General features: G+C 50.5%; 1 protein-coding gene across 2 annotated transcripts in view; it reads right to left on the reverse strand.

The window, feature by feature from the left end:
• C1HXorf65 (chromosome 1 CXorf65 homolog) overlaps window positions 1-1,004 on the reverse strand; it is a 28,557-nt gene extending 27,553 nt beyond the window's left edge. The window contains exons 1-2 of one of the 2 annotated variants that reach the window (XM_040431088.1): window positions 886-1,004; window positions 765-802 (exon numbers count right to left, since the gene is read on the reverse strand). In XM_040431088.1, coding sequence (XP_040287022.1) covers window positions 765-789 — 25 coding nt within the window. In that variant the 5' untranslated portion in view covers window positions 790-802; window positions 886-1,004. Of the gene's footprint in view, window positions 1-764; window positions 853-885 lie in introns of those variants that run through there. The other variant, XM_040431087.1, reaches the window with a different exon arrangement.
• Window positions 1,005-12,479: the final 11,475 nt, after the last annotated feature.

Raw genomic sequence — 12,479 nt, forward strand, 5'->3', positions numbered from 1 at the left:
CGACGAGCGCTGCGGCCGCCGGCCGGCACACGCAGGCTCGGGGCGGGCGGGTTCACTGACGGCAGTGGCGCTGCAGCACAAGTAAGTGCTAAAAAAAAAAAAAAAAAGTATTCATTCATTCTTCCGCCCTGCGCAGGGCGCGCCCTAAGGCAGCCGCTTGGTCTGCCTTATGGTAGCGCCGGCCCTGACTGTGTTTCATCAGTGAAGATGTCTGTAAAAAAATCTGTGTTTGGTCGATGTGCCTGTTTTTTGCCCTGTGTGTGTCATCCATATTCCATGGACACTGCTAGGCTGAAAATTAATTTCAAGAGCATTTCCTACCGATGGTCCGTGAAAAACCACTGACACAACATGGATTTTCTCCGTGTTGTAACATAGTAACATAGTACATAAGGCCGAAAAAAAAACATTTGTCCATCCAGTTCGGCCTGTTATCCTGCAATGTTTTTCTGTGGTTTTTCATGGACCCATAGATTTCAATGGGCGTGTTTGGTCCACATCATAGACCAAAGTATTGCATACTCCCATGATTTTTCCACTGACTCACAGTGACTTTATCTCTGTGTAGCCTCCATTCTTGGTTTTGTCTCACAATCACTAACGGAAATTACTGAACAAATCCTGACTAAACTAACTGTGTGAAAGCGGTCTTACTGAACCATATCCTACTTTTCAAGACTAAAATATAGACAAGAGCAAACAAGCCAATTACATTTACATACATTTGGTAGAAACCTTGTGAGATCTGTCCCTTTTCTACTTACCTCCATAAAGAACAGTTACGAACATTTCTGCTGTATTCCTGAAAGAATTAGATAGGTGGAGACGTTATAAGAGGAGTCCTAGAGCTGTTGACTATAGAAATGTGGAAATAAAGAGACTTACTGTAAGAGAGCAGCTGAAACTGTGTGTCTCTAGTCATGGTAGCAGGAGCAATAAAAACAGCGGCAGTCGCCAGGGAGAGACTAGATGGCCACAATTAGCAGCCATTGACTTGACTGTTGTTTACCAAGCCAGATCTGATTGCTCAGTAAACAATCCTTATTATCAACTGAGAGGGCTGCACACAGCTTGGCTTTACAAAGTTTTGTCTCCAAGGTGCTGCTAGACATTGCTGCCAAGAATGCATTAGATCCGTGTGCACGTCTTGCATTTGTTTCAGTTTACACAGTAGATCTCCTATCACAGCAACTACAGGCCCACGCCTCGTCATAAATTAGGGGCAAGCTACGGCAGCACAGAGGAGAAACAAAAACAGACGAAAGGACAGTTTCTGTAAATGACCCCCAATGTATTCACCCAATAGCTACTAAGTGCACAGTCTTAGGACTCATTCACATAGACAGTACACACATCCATTGAACTGTATATGTGTATTCACATGTTCACACAAGAAAGTTTTTCCATGCTGGTTCACTTGAAAAAAAAAAACAGAGGCATGTACTACTTTGTTCCAGTTTTTAAATAGAACATGCTCATTATTTATTGGGTCTGTGAAAGCCTTCTGTGTGTGATCTATTTTGCAATGATCAATTGCATAGCAAATTGATAAAAAGTTTGCTAAAAAAAGTTTCTGTTTTATGTACTGTAGATGAAAAAATAAAAAAATAAAATGGATCAACCACAGTGAAAAGACTCAGACACATGGACCTCCTGAACTTAAATCTTTGCAGATGCAAAACTTTGTTGTAAAACTGAGTGAATACACTCTTACAAATAACTGTTTGGAGACCTATCACTAAAGCCTCATGCACACGGCCACTGTTTTGGTCCGCATCCGAGCCGCATTTTTTTCGGCTTGGATTCGGACCCATTCACTTCAATGGGGCAGCAAAAGTTGAGGACAGCACTCCGTGTGCTGTCCGCATCCGTTACTCCGTTCCGTGGTCCGCAAAAAAAAAATAACCTGTCCTAGAATAGGCAGTTATATCAGAATAGGCAGTTATATCAATGGCTGTCCGTGCTGTTCCGCAAATTGCGGAATTAGAAGCAACGGAGCGGGCCGCAGCATAGCGCAGTGCTAGCTGACTTAGGGGGAAGACTGCAGGAGAGGAGAGGGTTAAGTTCTTGGTGGTATGTTAAGGGGTTGGTAGAGTGAAGTGGGGAGGAGCAGGGTTTTCGGCGGGAGGATATAAGATTGGGAGGTGGAGCTTAGGGTCAGTTCAGCCTTAACCAGCGTGAATTTCGGTGACATGGCCTCCCTGGATGAGCTGTTGGCATCGGTGGGGGCCGCGGTGCAGGTACACGGTGTGGACTTCATGCAGCAATCTATTCAGGCTGCCCTTTGCCCCCCTGCCCCGCCGGTTGCAGTAGCTCGCGCTGTCAGGGCCAGGCGATCTGTCCCCCCTGAGCGCTTGAGCCCAGATGCCACCCCTCGGGTCCGCCGACGCATTCGAAGCCCCGCCAGGGACCCTCCGCTGCGGTCTGAGGTGTACGTGGCCTCTCGGACCCCCAGGCGCAGCGGGAGGAATTCTGTATCGCGTGGCGGGCCGGCGGGAGAGGGTCAGGCTTCTCCTAGACCCGTCTCCCTTTCAGCGAGGGGGAGAGAACGTTCACAGGCGGCGACGCCCCCGCGAGATGTACCGCGCCAGGGGAGAGCCAGGAGAACCTCACCTGTGGTTGGCAGTCAAGTTGCGGCCGGGCTGTCCAGAGGTCTGGGCCTACCTGCTTTGGAGGAGAGCTTGTCTTCGGCGCTGCGGCGGAGGGATTCGGGCCGGCAGCTGCAGAGTGAGGAGGATGAGTGCGCAGCGGCCAGCTTGGATGTAGGTGCGTCGCGACCCCTTGTGGTGGGTCGGCGACAAGGCAGCCGGACAGATGTAGGGGACTATGCTGGGATTACTCACCCTGGGCGGCGGCATGGTGGGGCGGCTTGTGGCCGGACGGCTACAGAGTCGGTTTCACTGGAGGCGGGAGAGATACTAGAACTGCGGCCAGAGGATGAGGCCCGCCCGGCTGGGGTTCGGACTGTTACACTCCCCTCACGTCGGTGCCCTGAGGGGGAGGCATGGAGGCTGGAGGAAGGAGAAGTGGAGTCTGGAGAGGAGGTTGCGGCAGGCGGAAGGGACAACGCGAGTCCAGAAGAAGCTGTGCCATGTGGAGTGAGCTCGCCTGTGCGGACGTCTGTGAGTGATTCGGCGGCTGCCGGAGGATCCATCCGGGGACGGCCAGGTGAGATGACGACGTGTCAGTTGCCAGTTGGGGGTGCAGTTCCGCATGGGGTGGGGGGATCTGATGTTTTGGCACGGGAGGTTCTATCAGGGATGTTGTCCTTGTTGTCACGGTTGGGGTCAGGGGTCCCTGCATCTCCGGCGTCGGTCTGGGCTCCTGTGCAGGCAGTGGGGACTTTAGAGCAGGGGACGGTGCAAGGTTCGGTTGGCGTGGGGGATGGCGTGGTCACAGGTGATGTGCAGGCCTCTGGGGCCGGTGCTGGGGTTAGAGGTGATTTGGGGGATAGCGTTCGGTTGTCGGACGCGGCAAAAGGCGAGATTTATGTGTGCTTTGAGGGGCCGTTGGGGGCTCATTTGAAGCAGGAAATCAGGGAGAAGATATGGAGGGATAAATATGTCGAAATATTTTCATTGCTTCCTTTGGAAAAATTTAATCTGGACCGGGGGAAGCCGGATGATAGTAAGAAAGAGGAGGAAGAAAGGAGGAGGTACAGGTTGATCCCACGTACGTTTCAGAATTGGCTTCAGGCCTTTGCGATTTTGGCCAGTGTGGTTGGGGAAAAATCGCCGGAACATTGCTCAGCACTGTTCTGCTATATGGATGCGATAGGGGAGGCTCATCGGACTTATGGGGGCGTAGCGTGGCTTAGGTATGATGAGCAGTTCCGGCAGCGGAAGGCGGTCAGGCCTAGCATACGGTGGGATCATAAGGACATAGGTCTCTGGATGCGGTTGATGGCGGCGCCTAGGAGTGGCCCTCAGCCCTTTCGGGGATCGGCCGGGGGTTCCTCGGCTTCTGAATCCCAGGGAGGAGGTAGAAAAGGCTGTTGTTGGCAATATAACGAGGGACACTGTAGGTTCTTGTCAGATTGCCGGTACAAGCACTAGTGTTCCGGTTGCGGTGGCTCCCATAGCTTGTCGCGCTGCTTCAAGCGAGGGAGGGGTAAGGGACCCGAGGCTATGCAGAAGAGGGGTGACTCCGGTGAGGGTGGGAGAGATGGAGCCCTATTTAAAGAATTATCCAAATAGAGAGGTTGGGCAGTTGTTGTTGGCGGGGTTTACTGAGGGCTTCGTGATCCCGTGTAGTTCAATTGTGCCGTGTTTGTCGGCAAGGAATTTGTCTTCTGCGTTGCGTCATCCGGAGGTGGTAAAGGATAAGATTGAGAAGGAGGTGGCGGCTGGCAGGGTGGTAGGCCCCTTTAAGGAGCGGCCCTTGCTGGACTTGTGGGTGTCCCCGTTGGGTTTGGTGCCCAAGAAGGAGCCCAATAAGTTTAGGCTTATTCATCATTTGTCCTATCCACAAGGGGGGTCAGTGAATGATGGGATAGCGGATGAGTTGTGCTCCGTGTCGTACACGTCGTTTGATGCGGCGGTGCGGTGGGTTAGGCGTTTCGGGCAAGGCGCCCTGCTTGCTAAGACAGATATTGAGGCTGCCTTTAGGTTGTTGCCCATTCACCCGGATAGTTTGCATTTACTGGGTTTTCAATGGGAGGGTTGTTTTTATGTTGATTGTTGTTTGCCCATGGGCTGTGCAATTTCTTGTTCACTGTTTGAGGCGTTTAGTTCTTTTTTGGAGTGGGTGGTAAAACAGGAGGCTGGATGGAATTCTGTACTGCATTATTTGGACGATTTCTTGTTCTTAGGTCCGGCTGGATCCAGGGTGTGTCCTGTGTTGTTGCATACGATGGAGCGAGTGGCTGCGAGGTTTGGCATTCCGTTAGCGGGGGAAAAAACGGAGGGGCCTTCCACGGTGATGACGTTTTTAGGGATAGAAATTGACAGCATGGCCATGGAATGTCGGTTACCGGACAACAAGGTGTCTGATCTGTTAGAGGAGGTTGCCTTTTTGCGGAGAGCTAAGAAGGTTCAGCTCAGGCGGGTCCAGTCTGTATTAGGAAAATTGAATTTCGCTTGCCGTATTTTGCTGATGGGGAGGGTTTTTTGCCGGCGTTTAGCGTTAGCTACGGCGGGGGTTGTCGCCCCTTATCATTATTTGCGTTTACCTGTTGCGGTAAAGGAGGATTTGGCGGTGTGGGAGAATTTTCTGAGAGAGTATAATGGGCGGTCTATGTGGATGGAGGAAGCGATTAGTAGCGTGGATTTGGAGTTGTTTTCTGATGCCGCGGGTTCGTGTGGGTACAGTGTTTTTTGCCAGGGCCAATGGAGCGCGGGCGCGTGGCCGGTGGAGTGGGAACAGGCTGGTTTCCTTAGCAATTTGGTTTTGTTGGAACTTTTTCCCATTGTTTTGGCTACGGAGTTGTGGGGGGAGTGGCTCAAAAATCGGCGGGTTCGTTTCTACTGTGACAACATGGGTGTAGTGCAGGCGATTAATAGCCAGACGGCTAATTCTCCGCCAGGGTTGAATTTACTCAGGCATTTGGTATTGCGGGGGCTGCGGTTAAATGCATGTTTTGTTGCGGTGCATGTTCCTGGTGTAGATAACTCACTCGCTGATTCCCTTTCTCGTTTTCAGTGGGGTCGTTTCCGCAGCTTGGCGCCGTTCGCCGAAGTTCGGGGGTTACCATGTCCCCAGTGGCTCTGGAGCGTGGCCTTGGGGTGTCAGCGGGCCTGATTGGTCAGTCGCTCAGTAGAGGTACGTGGTCGGCATATTCGTCGGTGTGGTCGTTGTGGGAGGAGTTGATAGAACGGGTCGGGGGGTGTAGTTCGGTTGATGACTTTAGGACCTTATTGGTTTTTTGGGTAGGTTCGTGTTATGCTGAGGGTTTGTCGTTCTCTGTGGCGTCTAAGAGGGTGGCGGCTGTCGCCTTCTGGTTGCGCTTGCGGGGTGTTGCTGATGTCTCTCTGTGTTTTTTGGTTCGGCAGGCGCTAAAGGGATATCGGCGAGGAGTGATTCGTAAGGATTGTAGACGGCCGGTTTCTTTTGAGGTGTTACAGGTCCTTTGGGAGAAGGCAGGGTTGGTTTGTGTGTCTGTATTCGAAGCACTTTTGTTTAGGGCGGCTTTTTCATTGGCCTTTTTCGGAGCTTTTCGAATTTCGGAATTGGTATCCGCCAGTCGTATGTGCGATGGTGGTTTGTTGAGAGAGGATGTTTGGCTGGGGGATGGCGGTCTGCGGTGTGTGATACGCAAGTCAAAAATGGATCAGGTAGGTAAGGGGGCAGTTTTGTGGCTCAGGCCTTTTGCTGGGTCGGTGCTTTGTCCGGTGCGTTGTGTGGAGGATTATTTGGGAGTGCGGCCCGATGGTAGGGGTGCGTTGTTAGTTCACCGGGACGGTTCACGGTTATCACGTTTTCAATTTATTGCTGTTTTTAAAAAATGTTTGGGTGCAGCTGGTCTTCCCGTTAATGAGTATGCTTCTCATTCTTTTCGGATAGGGGCAGCGACTGAGGCTTCCAGGTGGGGGCTTGGGGAAGAGGTTATAAAACGTATTGGGCGTTGGGAGTCGGATTGTTTTCACTCTTATATTCGGCCTCATCTGTTGTGATTATTGGTGGGTGTTGTTGGTTAACGGTATGTGGCATGTTGTGAAGTGTTGTCTCAATTATTTTATTTATTTTAGGGGCAGCGCCTTGTCTCGCATGGATTTTCGGGCACTCATACGTCTACTGGGGGGCCTGTGAGGAGGAATGGACGATAGTTGGGTTTTCCGATGGAGGAATTGCTAGTCTGGTGGATCGGTTTGAGAGGGCTTCTTTGGGGTAGGGTTTTGCCCGAAATTCACGTTAATGCCATTTTAGATCGCCCGCCTGATATATTGGTGCTTCATGTGGGAGGCAACGATTTGGGTGTGCGGCGTTCCCGGGATGTGATCCGGGATATCAAGTTGGATGTGCTGCGCTTATTGTCGGACTTTCCGGATTTGTTGCTGGTATGGTCGGAGGTTATGGCCAGACGTTGCTGGCGGTTTGCGAGGTCGGTGGAGCGGATCAACAAAGCCCGAGCGAAGTTGAATAAGGAGGTGGGGCGGTTTGTTCGCAGGCAAGGTGGTATTGTTGTGCGTCATCGGGAGTTGGAGGCGGCGTCGCCTCAATTCTTAAGAGAGGATGGTGTACATTTGAATGATGTGGGCATCGACATGTGGGCGTTAGGTATCCAGGAAGGTTTGGAGATGGCTATTAGGGTGTGGCGGGACGCCCACAGGTGAGGTGTCACCGGTGGTTGTCTGTGGCTGCTGGAAATAGGATCCTGGGGAGCAATTCAATGGTTAAGAGGTGCAGGACATGTTGGAGCCTGCATCTCAGATGGTTTGTTAATGCCGAGGATGGGGCCCCTGTTTGGGCTACAAGGCCTACAGGGGGGGGATACTAGTATACTTCAAGGAGTTGGTGCCCTTGGGTCGGTGAGTGCGGCCAAGGGTAAGTCTTGAAGTGCGAAGTGAGGCGGTGAAGGAGGATACGGCTCGTTTGGGTTGCCCTCCAGGACCCTTGGTACGGTGCAGTAGGTGTGTGTAAAATGCCTGATGTTATTATGGTTATTGTTATGATTATTATGATTATTATGGATGTTATATGGTGTACAATGTGGTTTTGTTATTTGTGAAATAATAAAGTAAGCCATCATGGTCATTTCACCAAGCAAGTAAGTGTTGGTGTGGTTATTTAAAGGGGATTGCAGGGTAGGTTTTGTAGCCGGAGGAGATTCTTCCATCCTATTAAGTCAGCACACGGACGCCATCCGTGTTTTGCAGATCCGCAATTTGCGGACCGCAAAACACACAATGGTCATGTGCATGAGGCCTAAATGTCAAAACAGTTATGATGTCAACCATGCAATGTTATACAACGACTCAACATTAGAGATGAGCAAATCGAAGTTGACAAAGTGGAATTGTTTTCGAATTTCAGGAAAAATTCGATTTGCACCAAATCCGAATTTCCTCACGCTTCGTGGTAACGAATCGCATTTTTTCCTAAAATGGCTGCTGCACATGTTAGGACATGGAGCAAAGAACTCTGGGAGCGAGGGATCACTGTCACGGCTGTGTCATGGTCTGGTATTGTGGACCATGACACTTTTGCCATGCATGTTGTTTTTGCATGTTTTGACACTTCCCCTTTAAGTTGTGTGTCCCTTCCCATCCTGGTGTGCACGGGGTTAAGGTGTGTTTGCTAGGTGTGGTGGGTGTGACCTCAGGCCTCCTTATATGTTGGGGTGGTGGAACCTGAGGTCAGTTTGATTTTGCTTGTCAGTCTGTGTAGGAGGAATGCTGCCAGCAACCAGCCCTGGCTGTATGTTTTAGTCTGTGTGAGCCACCCTTATTTGTTATATTGTTTCCCTTGCTCTGTCTGTGTGTCCCCTCTGGCGTGTTTCTGTTTTCCCTCTCCAACCTGGTGTATGTTGTTATGGTGTGGGCCTTGTTTGGAGGTTATTGTGTTGTAGTGTGTTTCCTCCGAAAGGGGGCTGCTTTCCTGGAGGGGATTAAGCAAACATCTAGACAGTGCGTTTCTGGTCCATCTCGTCGGTGGCAGGTAAGTTCTGGTAACCTAGGTTGTCTGTTGCCTAGGTTGCACGGCAAAAGTGTCATGGTCCACAATACCAGACCATGACACAGCCGTGACACTCCCTCCCCTCAAAGCCCTCCCCAAAAAATATCAAATACTGTGTCAGCACATCCCTTAAAACTGCCGCCAGCATGCCAGGACCACCAACTAGGTCCCTGGCAGCCAGCCAACAAGCAGTAAGGAGAAACGATACTGAACACAGCGTCCATCTCAGACACCGTTCACACTCTGGGCGGCAATCAGCAAGCATTCCCAACCAGCACACAGCCAGTACACCAAAGGAATGCTGCCAGCAACCAGCCCAAGAGAAAGGAACTACTGAAAACGGAACGAGGGGACACACCAACACGGTCAACGGTTAGCAAGGTGGCGGGGAAAAATCCACCAACCGCGCCTTTAACGGTGAACCCCACGACGCTCTCCCTCCGAAGAACGCGCATGTATGCCAAAAACAGCAGGCAATACATGCTGCACCCTCTTTCGAAGGAGACAAGATTGCAGCGCCTTTATTTGTTATAATGACGCGGCGGGGAGTGGGGGAAACCCCCCACTGTATAATATCTGTCGCTGCTATGCTGGAAAGCAGGGAACAGGGAGCAGAGTCATCTCCTAATGCAACCCTGAAGATCTCCCTAAACTCCTAATGCATGAGCAGCCTCAGAAGGTAAGGGGGCTCATGCTCACCAACCTAGAACCCTAGGTATCCCTGCTATGCCCTAAGCCTGAAGACAGGGCAGAGACCACCCATTCATCCTACACAACAGATGCATGGTGTCTCTAGAAGCCCAGCAGCTGGCCACCAACTAGACAGGGTTCACAGCTGTCACGGCTGAGGATGGGGGAAATCCTCAGCCGTGCGATGCCAGATGCTGTAGGCCTACTCGGCCAGGAGAACAGGATAGGGAGCAGGTCACCTCCTAACAGCGTCCCTACCCTGACCCTAACTCCTAACTGCATGGGCCGGCCTTAAAGGTAGGAGGACCCATGCGCAGGAACCTCGGATCCCTAACTCACCCTCCGTCCGGTCCCTGCGCTAGGAGTCAGGGTAAGACGACCTACTCCTCCTAGACGCGGAGGAGCAGGAGTCTCACTGGCCAAGCTGTTGGGAAAAAGGGGAACACTAACAGTTTTACGGGTATGGCAGGCGAACTAGAAGTTCCACCAACCTGCCACAGCCTTGCTGACTGGATCCCTGTGCAACAGGAATCCAGAACCGTAAACTGCACAAAGTAACAAGGAAGGTCCCAACAGAAACATCAGATACAACATGACATACAAGAGACATAAGCATAAACTTAAACTTAAACTATAGACTTAGACTTAGACTCAAACTTTAACTATGACCACAGTGGTGGCTCTCACTGGCTGATGAAAAACACAGGAGGCTGCTATCAGCAAGCATGCTGAAGCAACCTCCTGAGCTCTGCAAGAGAGAGGGTCTTTATAGGCCCAAGTGGCCACACCCAAACGGTCAGACACACCCAGTGACATCACACACACTGGGAAGGGAGTTAACCCTTCCAGCACCAGGGAAGGGAAACACACACTTAAAGGTAGAAGTGTCCAAAACACAAGACACACTGTGGCTGTTGCTGCAAGCAACGACATGGGTGGCGCACGTGTCCAGGGAGTCAGCCCGAAGGCCGGGACACTGCCACCACATGTACATAATACCACCTAAGGTTGCCACGGGTAACCACAGTGCGGGGAATGATGTCCGTGCGCACACAAACATAAAACACAGTGCACACCAGACATACAAACGTGCATCCACACACAACTCCCCGGGAACCGCACACAAGGCTGTTGTCCGCGGCAACCGCACCGAGGCCAACTACATAATGCCTCAGCTGCGGTTGACACAACAACCAAAACCGCGGGCAACTGTATGCGACTCCCAAGGAGTCACGACCATAACCGTGGCCGTGACAACAGCCGAACGACAGGTAAGTAACAAAAGGCAACAGACAACCTAGGTTACCAGAACTTACCTGCCGCCGACGAGATGGACCAGAAACGCACTGTCTAGATGTTTGCTTAAACCCCTCCGGGAAAGCAGCCCCCTTTCGGAGGAAACACACTACAACACAATAACCTCCAAACAAGGCCCACACCATAACAACATACACCAGGTGGGAGAGGGAAAACAGAAAAACACCAGAGGGGACACACAGACAGAGCAAGGGAAACAATATAACAATATGAAAGGTGGGCCAGTCCTTGAGCCTGTCAGTGTCTGCCAAAGTGTACAGCAGTGCTGACGTGTGGAGCTGTAACTACGGTCAAGGACAATACATGTCCTTTACGGCCCACTGGGTAAATGTGGTTCCTGCCCAGCCAAACCAGCAACTTAGCCAGGTGATGCCGCTTCCGCCTCCAGGTTCTCACACCGTTGGTCCTGCGACAATGTCCGCCTCTGCCCCCTCATCCACCACCGTGTCCTCAGCCTCCAGTGCAGGTACAATTCACAGTACTCCTCCAGCATACCACATGTGCAGGGCACGGCAGTGTCACGCTGTCCTACACCTCATTTGCCTGGGCAAACGGATTCACACAGGGGAGGAACAGCTCCATGTCCTTCATCAAGAAATCGAATCCTGGCTTTCTCCGTGACAACTCAAAATCGAAATCATGGTGACCGACAATGTGGAGAACATCGTGTCCGCGCTGCGTCAAGGAGGGCTGAGCCATGCGCCCTGCATGGCGCACGTGTTTAATATGGTTGTCAAGCGGTTCCTTCCACCCATCTGCAAGACATCCTAAAAATGGCCAGGAAACTTTGCATGCACTTCAGCCACTTGTACACCGCCAAACACACCCTCCTTGAGCTGCAGCGGCAGAACAGCGTCCCCCAACATAGGCTGATATGCAACATTTCCACCCATTGGAATTCCACCCTCCATATGTTGGACCGACTATACGAACAGAGAAAAGCCATAAACGATTTCTTGATGATCCAAGCGGACAGGAGTACTCCCCTGTGTAACTTTGATGTCAGCCAGTGATAGCTCATGCGTGACACCTGCCGTTTACTCAGGCCCTTTGAGGATGCCACGTTATTTGTCAGTCACCAGGACTACGGGATGAACAACGTCATTTCACTGCTTCATATCCTGGAACAGATGCTGATAAATCTGGTACAGGAAGAAGTCTGCATCCTTCAAGAAAAACATGATTTTCATGCAGGACAATGCTCCATCACACGCGTCCAAGTACTCCACAGCGTGGCTGGCAAGAAAGGGTATAAAAGAAGAAAATCTAATGACATGGCCTCCTTGTTCACCTGATCTGAACCCCATTGAGAACCTGTGGTCCATCATCAAATGTGAGATTTACAAGGAGGGAAAACAGTACACCTCTCTGAACAGTGTCTGGGAGGCTGTGGTTGCTGCTGCACGCAATGTTGATGGTGAACAGATCAAAACACTGACAGAATCAATGGATGGCAGGCTTTTGAGTGTCCTTGCAAAGAAAGGTGGCTATATTGGTCACTGATTTGTTTTTGTTTTGTTTTTGAATGTCAGAAATGTATATTTGTGAATGTTGAGATGTTATATTGGTTTCACTGGTAAAAATAAATAATTGAAATGGGTATATATTTGTTTTTTGTTAAGTTGCCTAATAATTATGCACAGTAATAGTCACCTGCACACACAGATATCCCCCTAAAATAGCTAAAACTAAAAACAAACTAAAAACTACTTCCAAAAATATTCAGCTTTGATATTAATGAGTTTTTTGGGTTCATTGAGAACATGGTTGTTGTTCAATAATAAAATTAATCCTCAAAAATACAACTTGCCTAATAATTCTGCACTCCCTGTATATATGTGTGTGTGTCTATATGTATG

This window comes from Bufo bufo, chromosome 1, assembly GCF_905171765.1.
Source record: "Bufo bufo chromosome 1, aBufBuf1.1, whole genome shotgun sequence".
Taxonomy (NCBI): domain Eukaryota; kingdom Metazoa; phylum Chordata; class Amphibia; order Anura; family Bufonidae; genus Bufo; species Bufo bufo.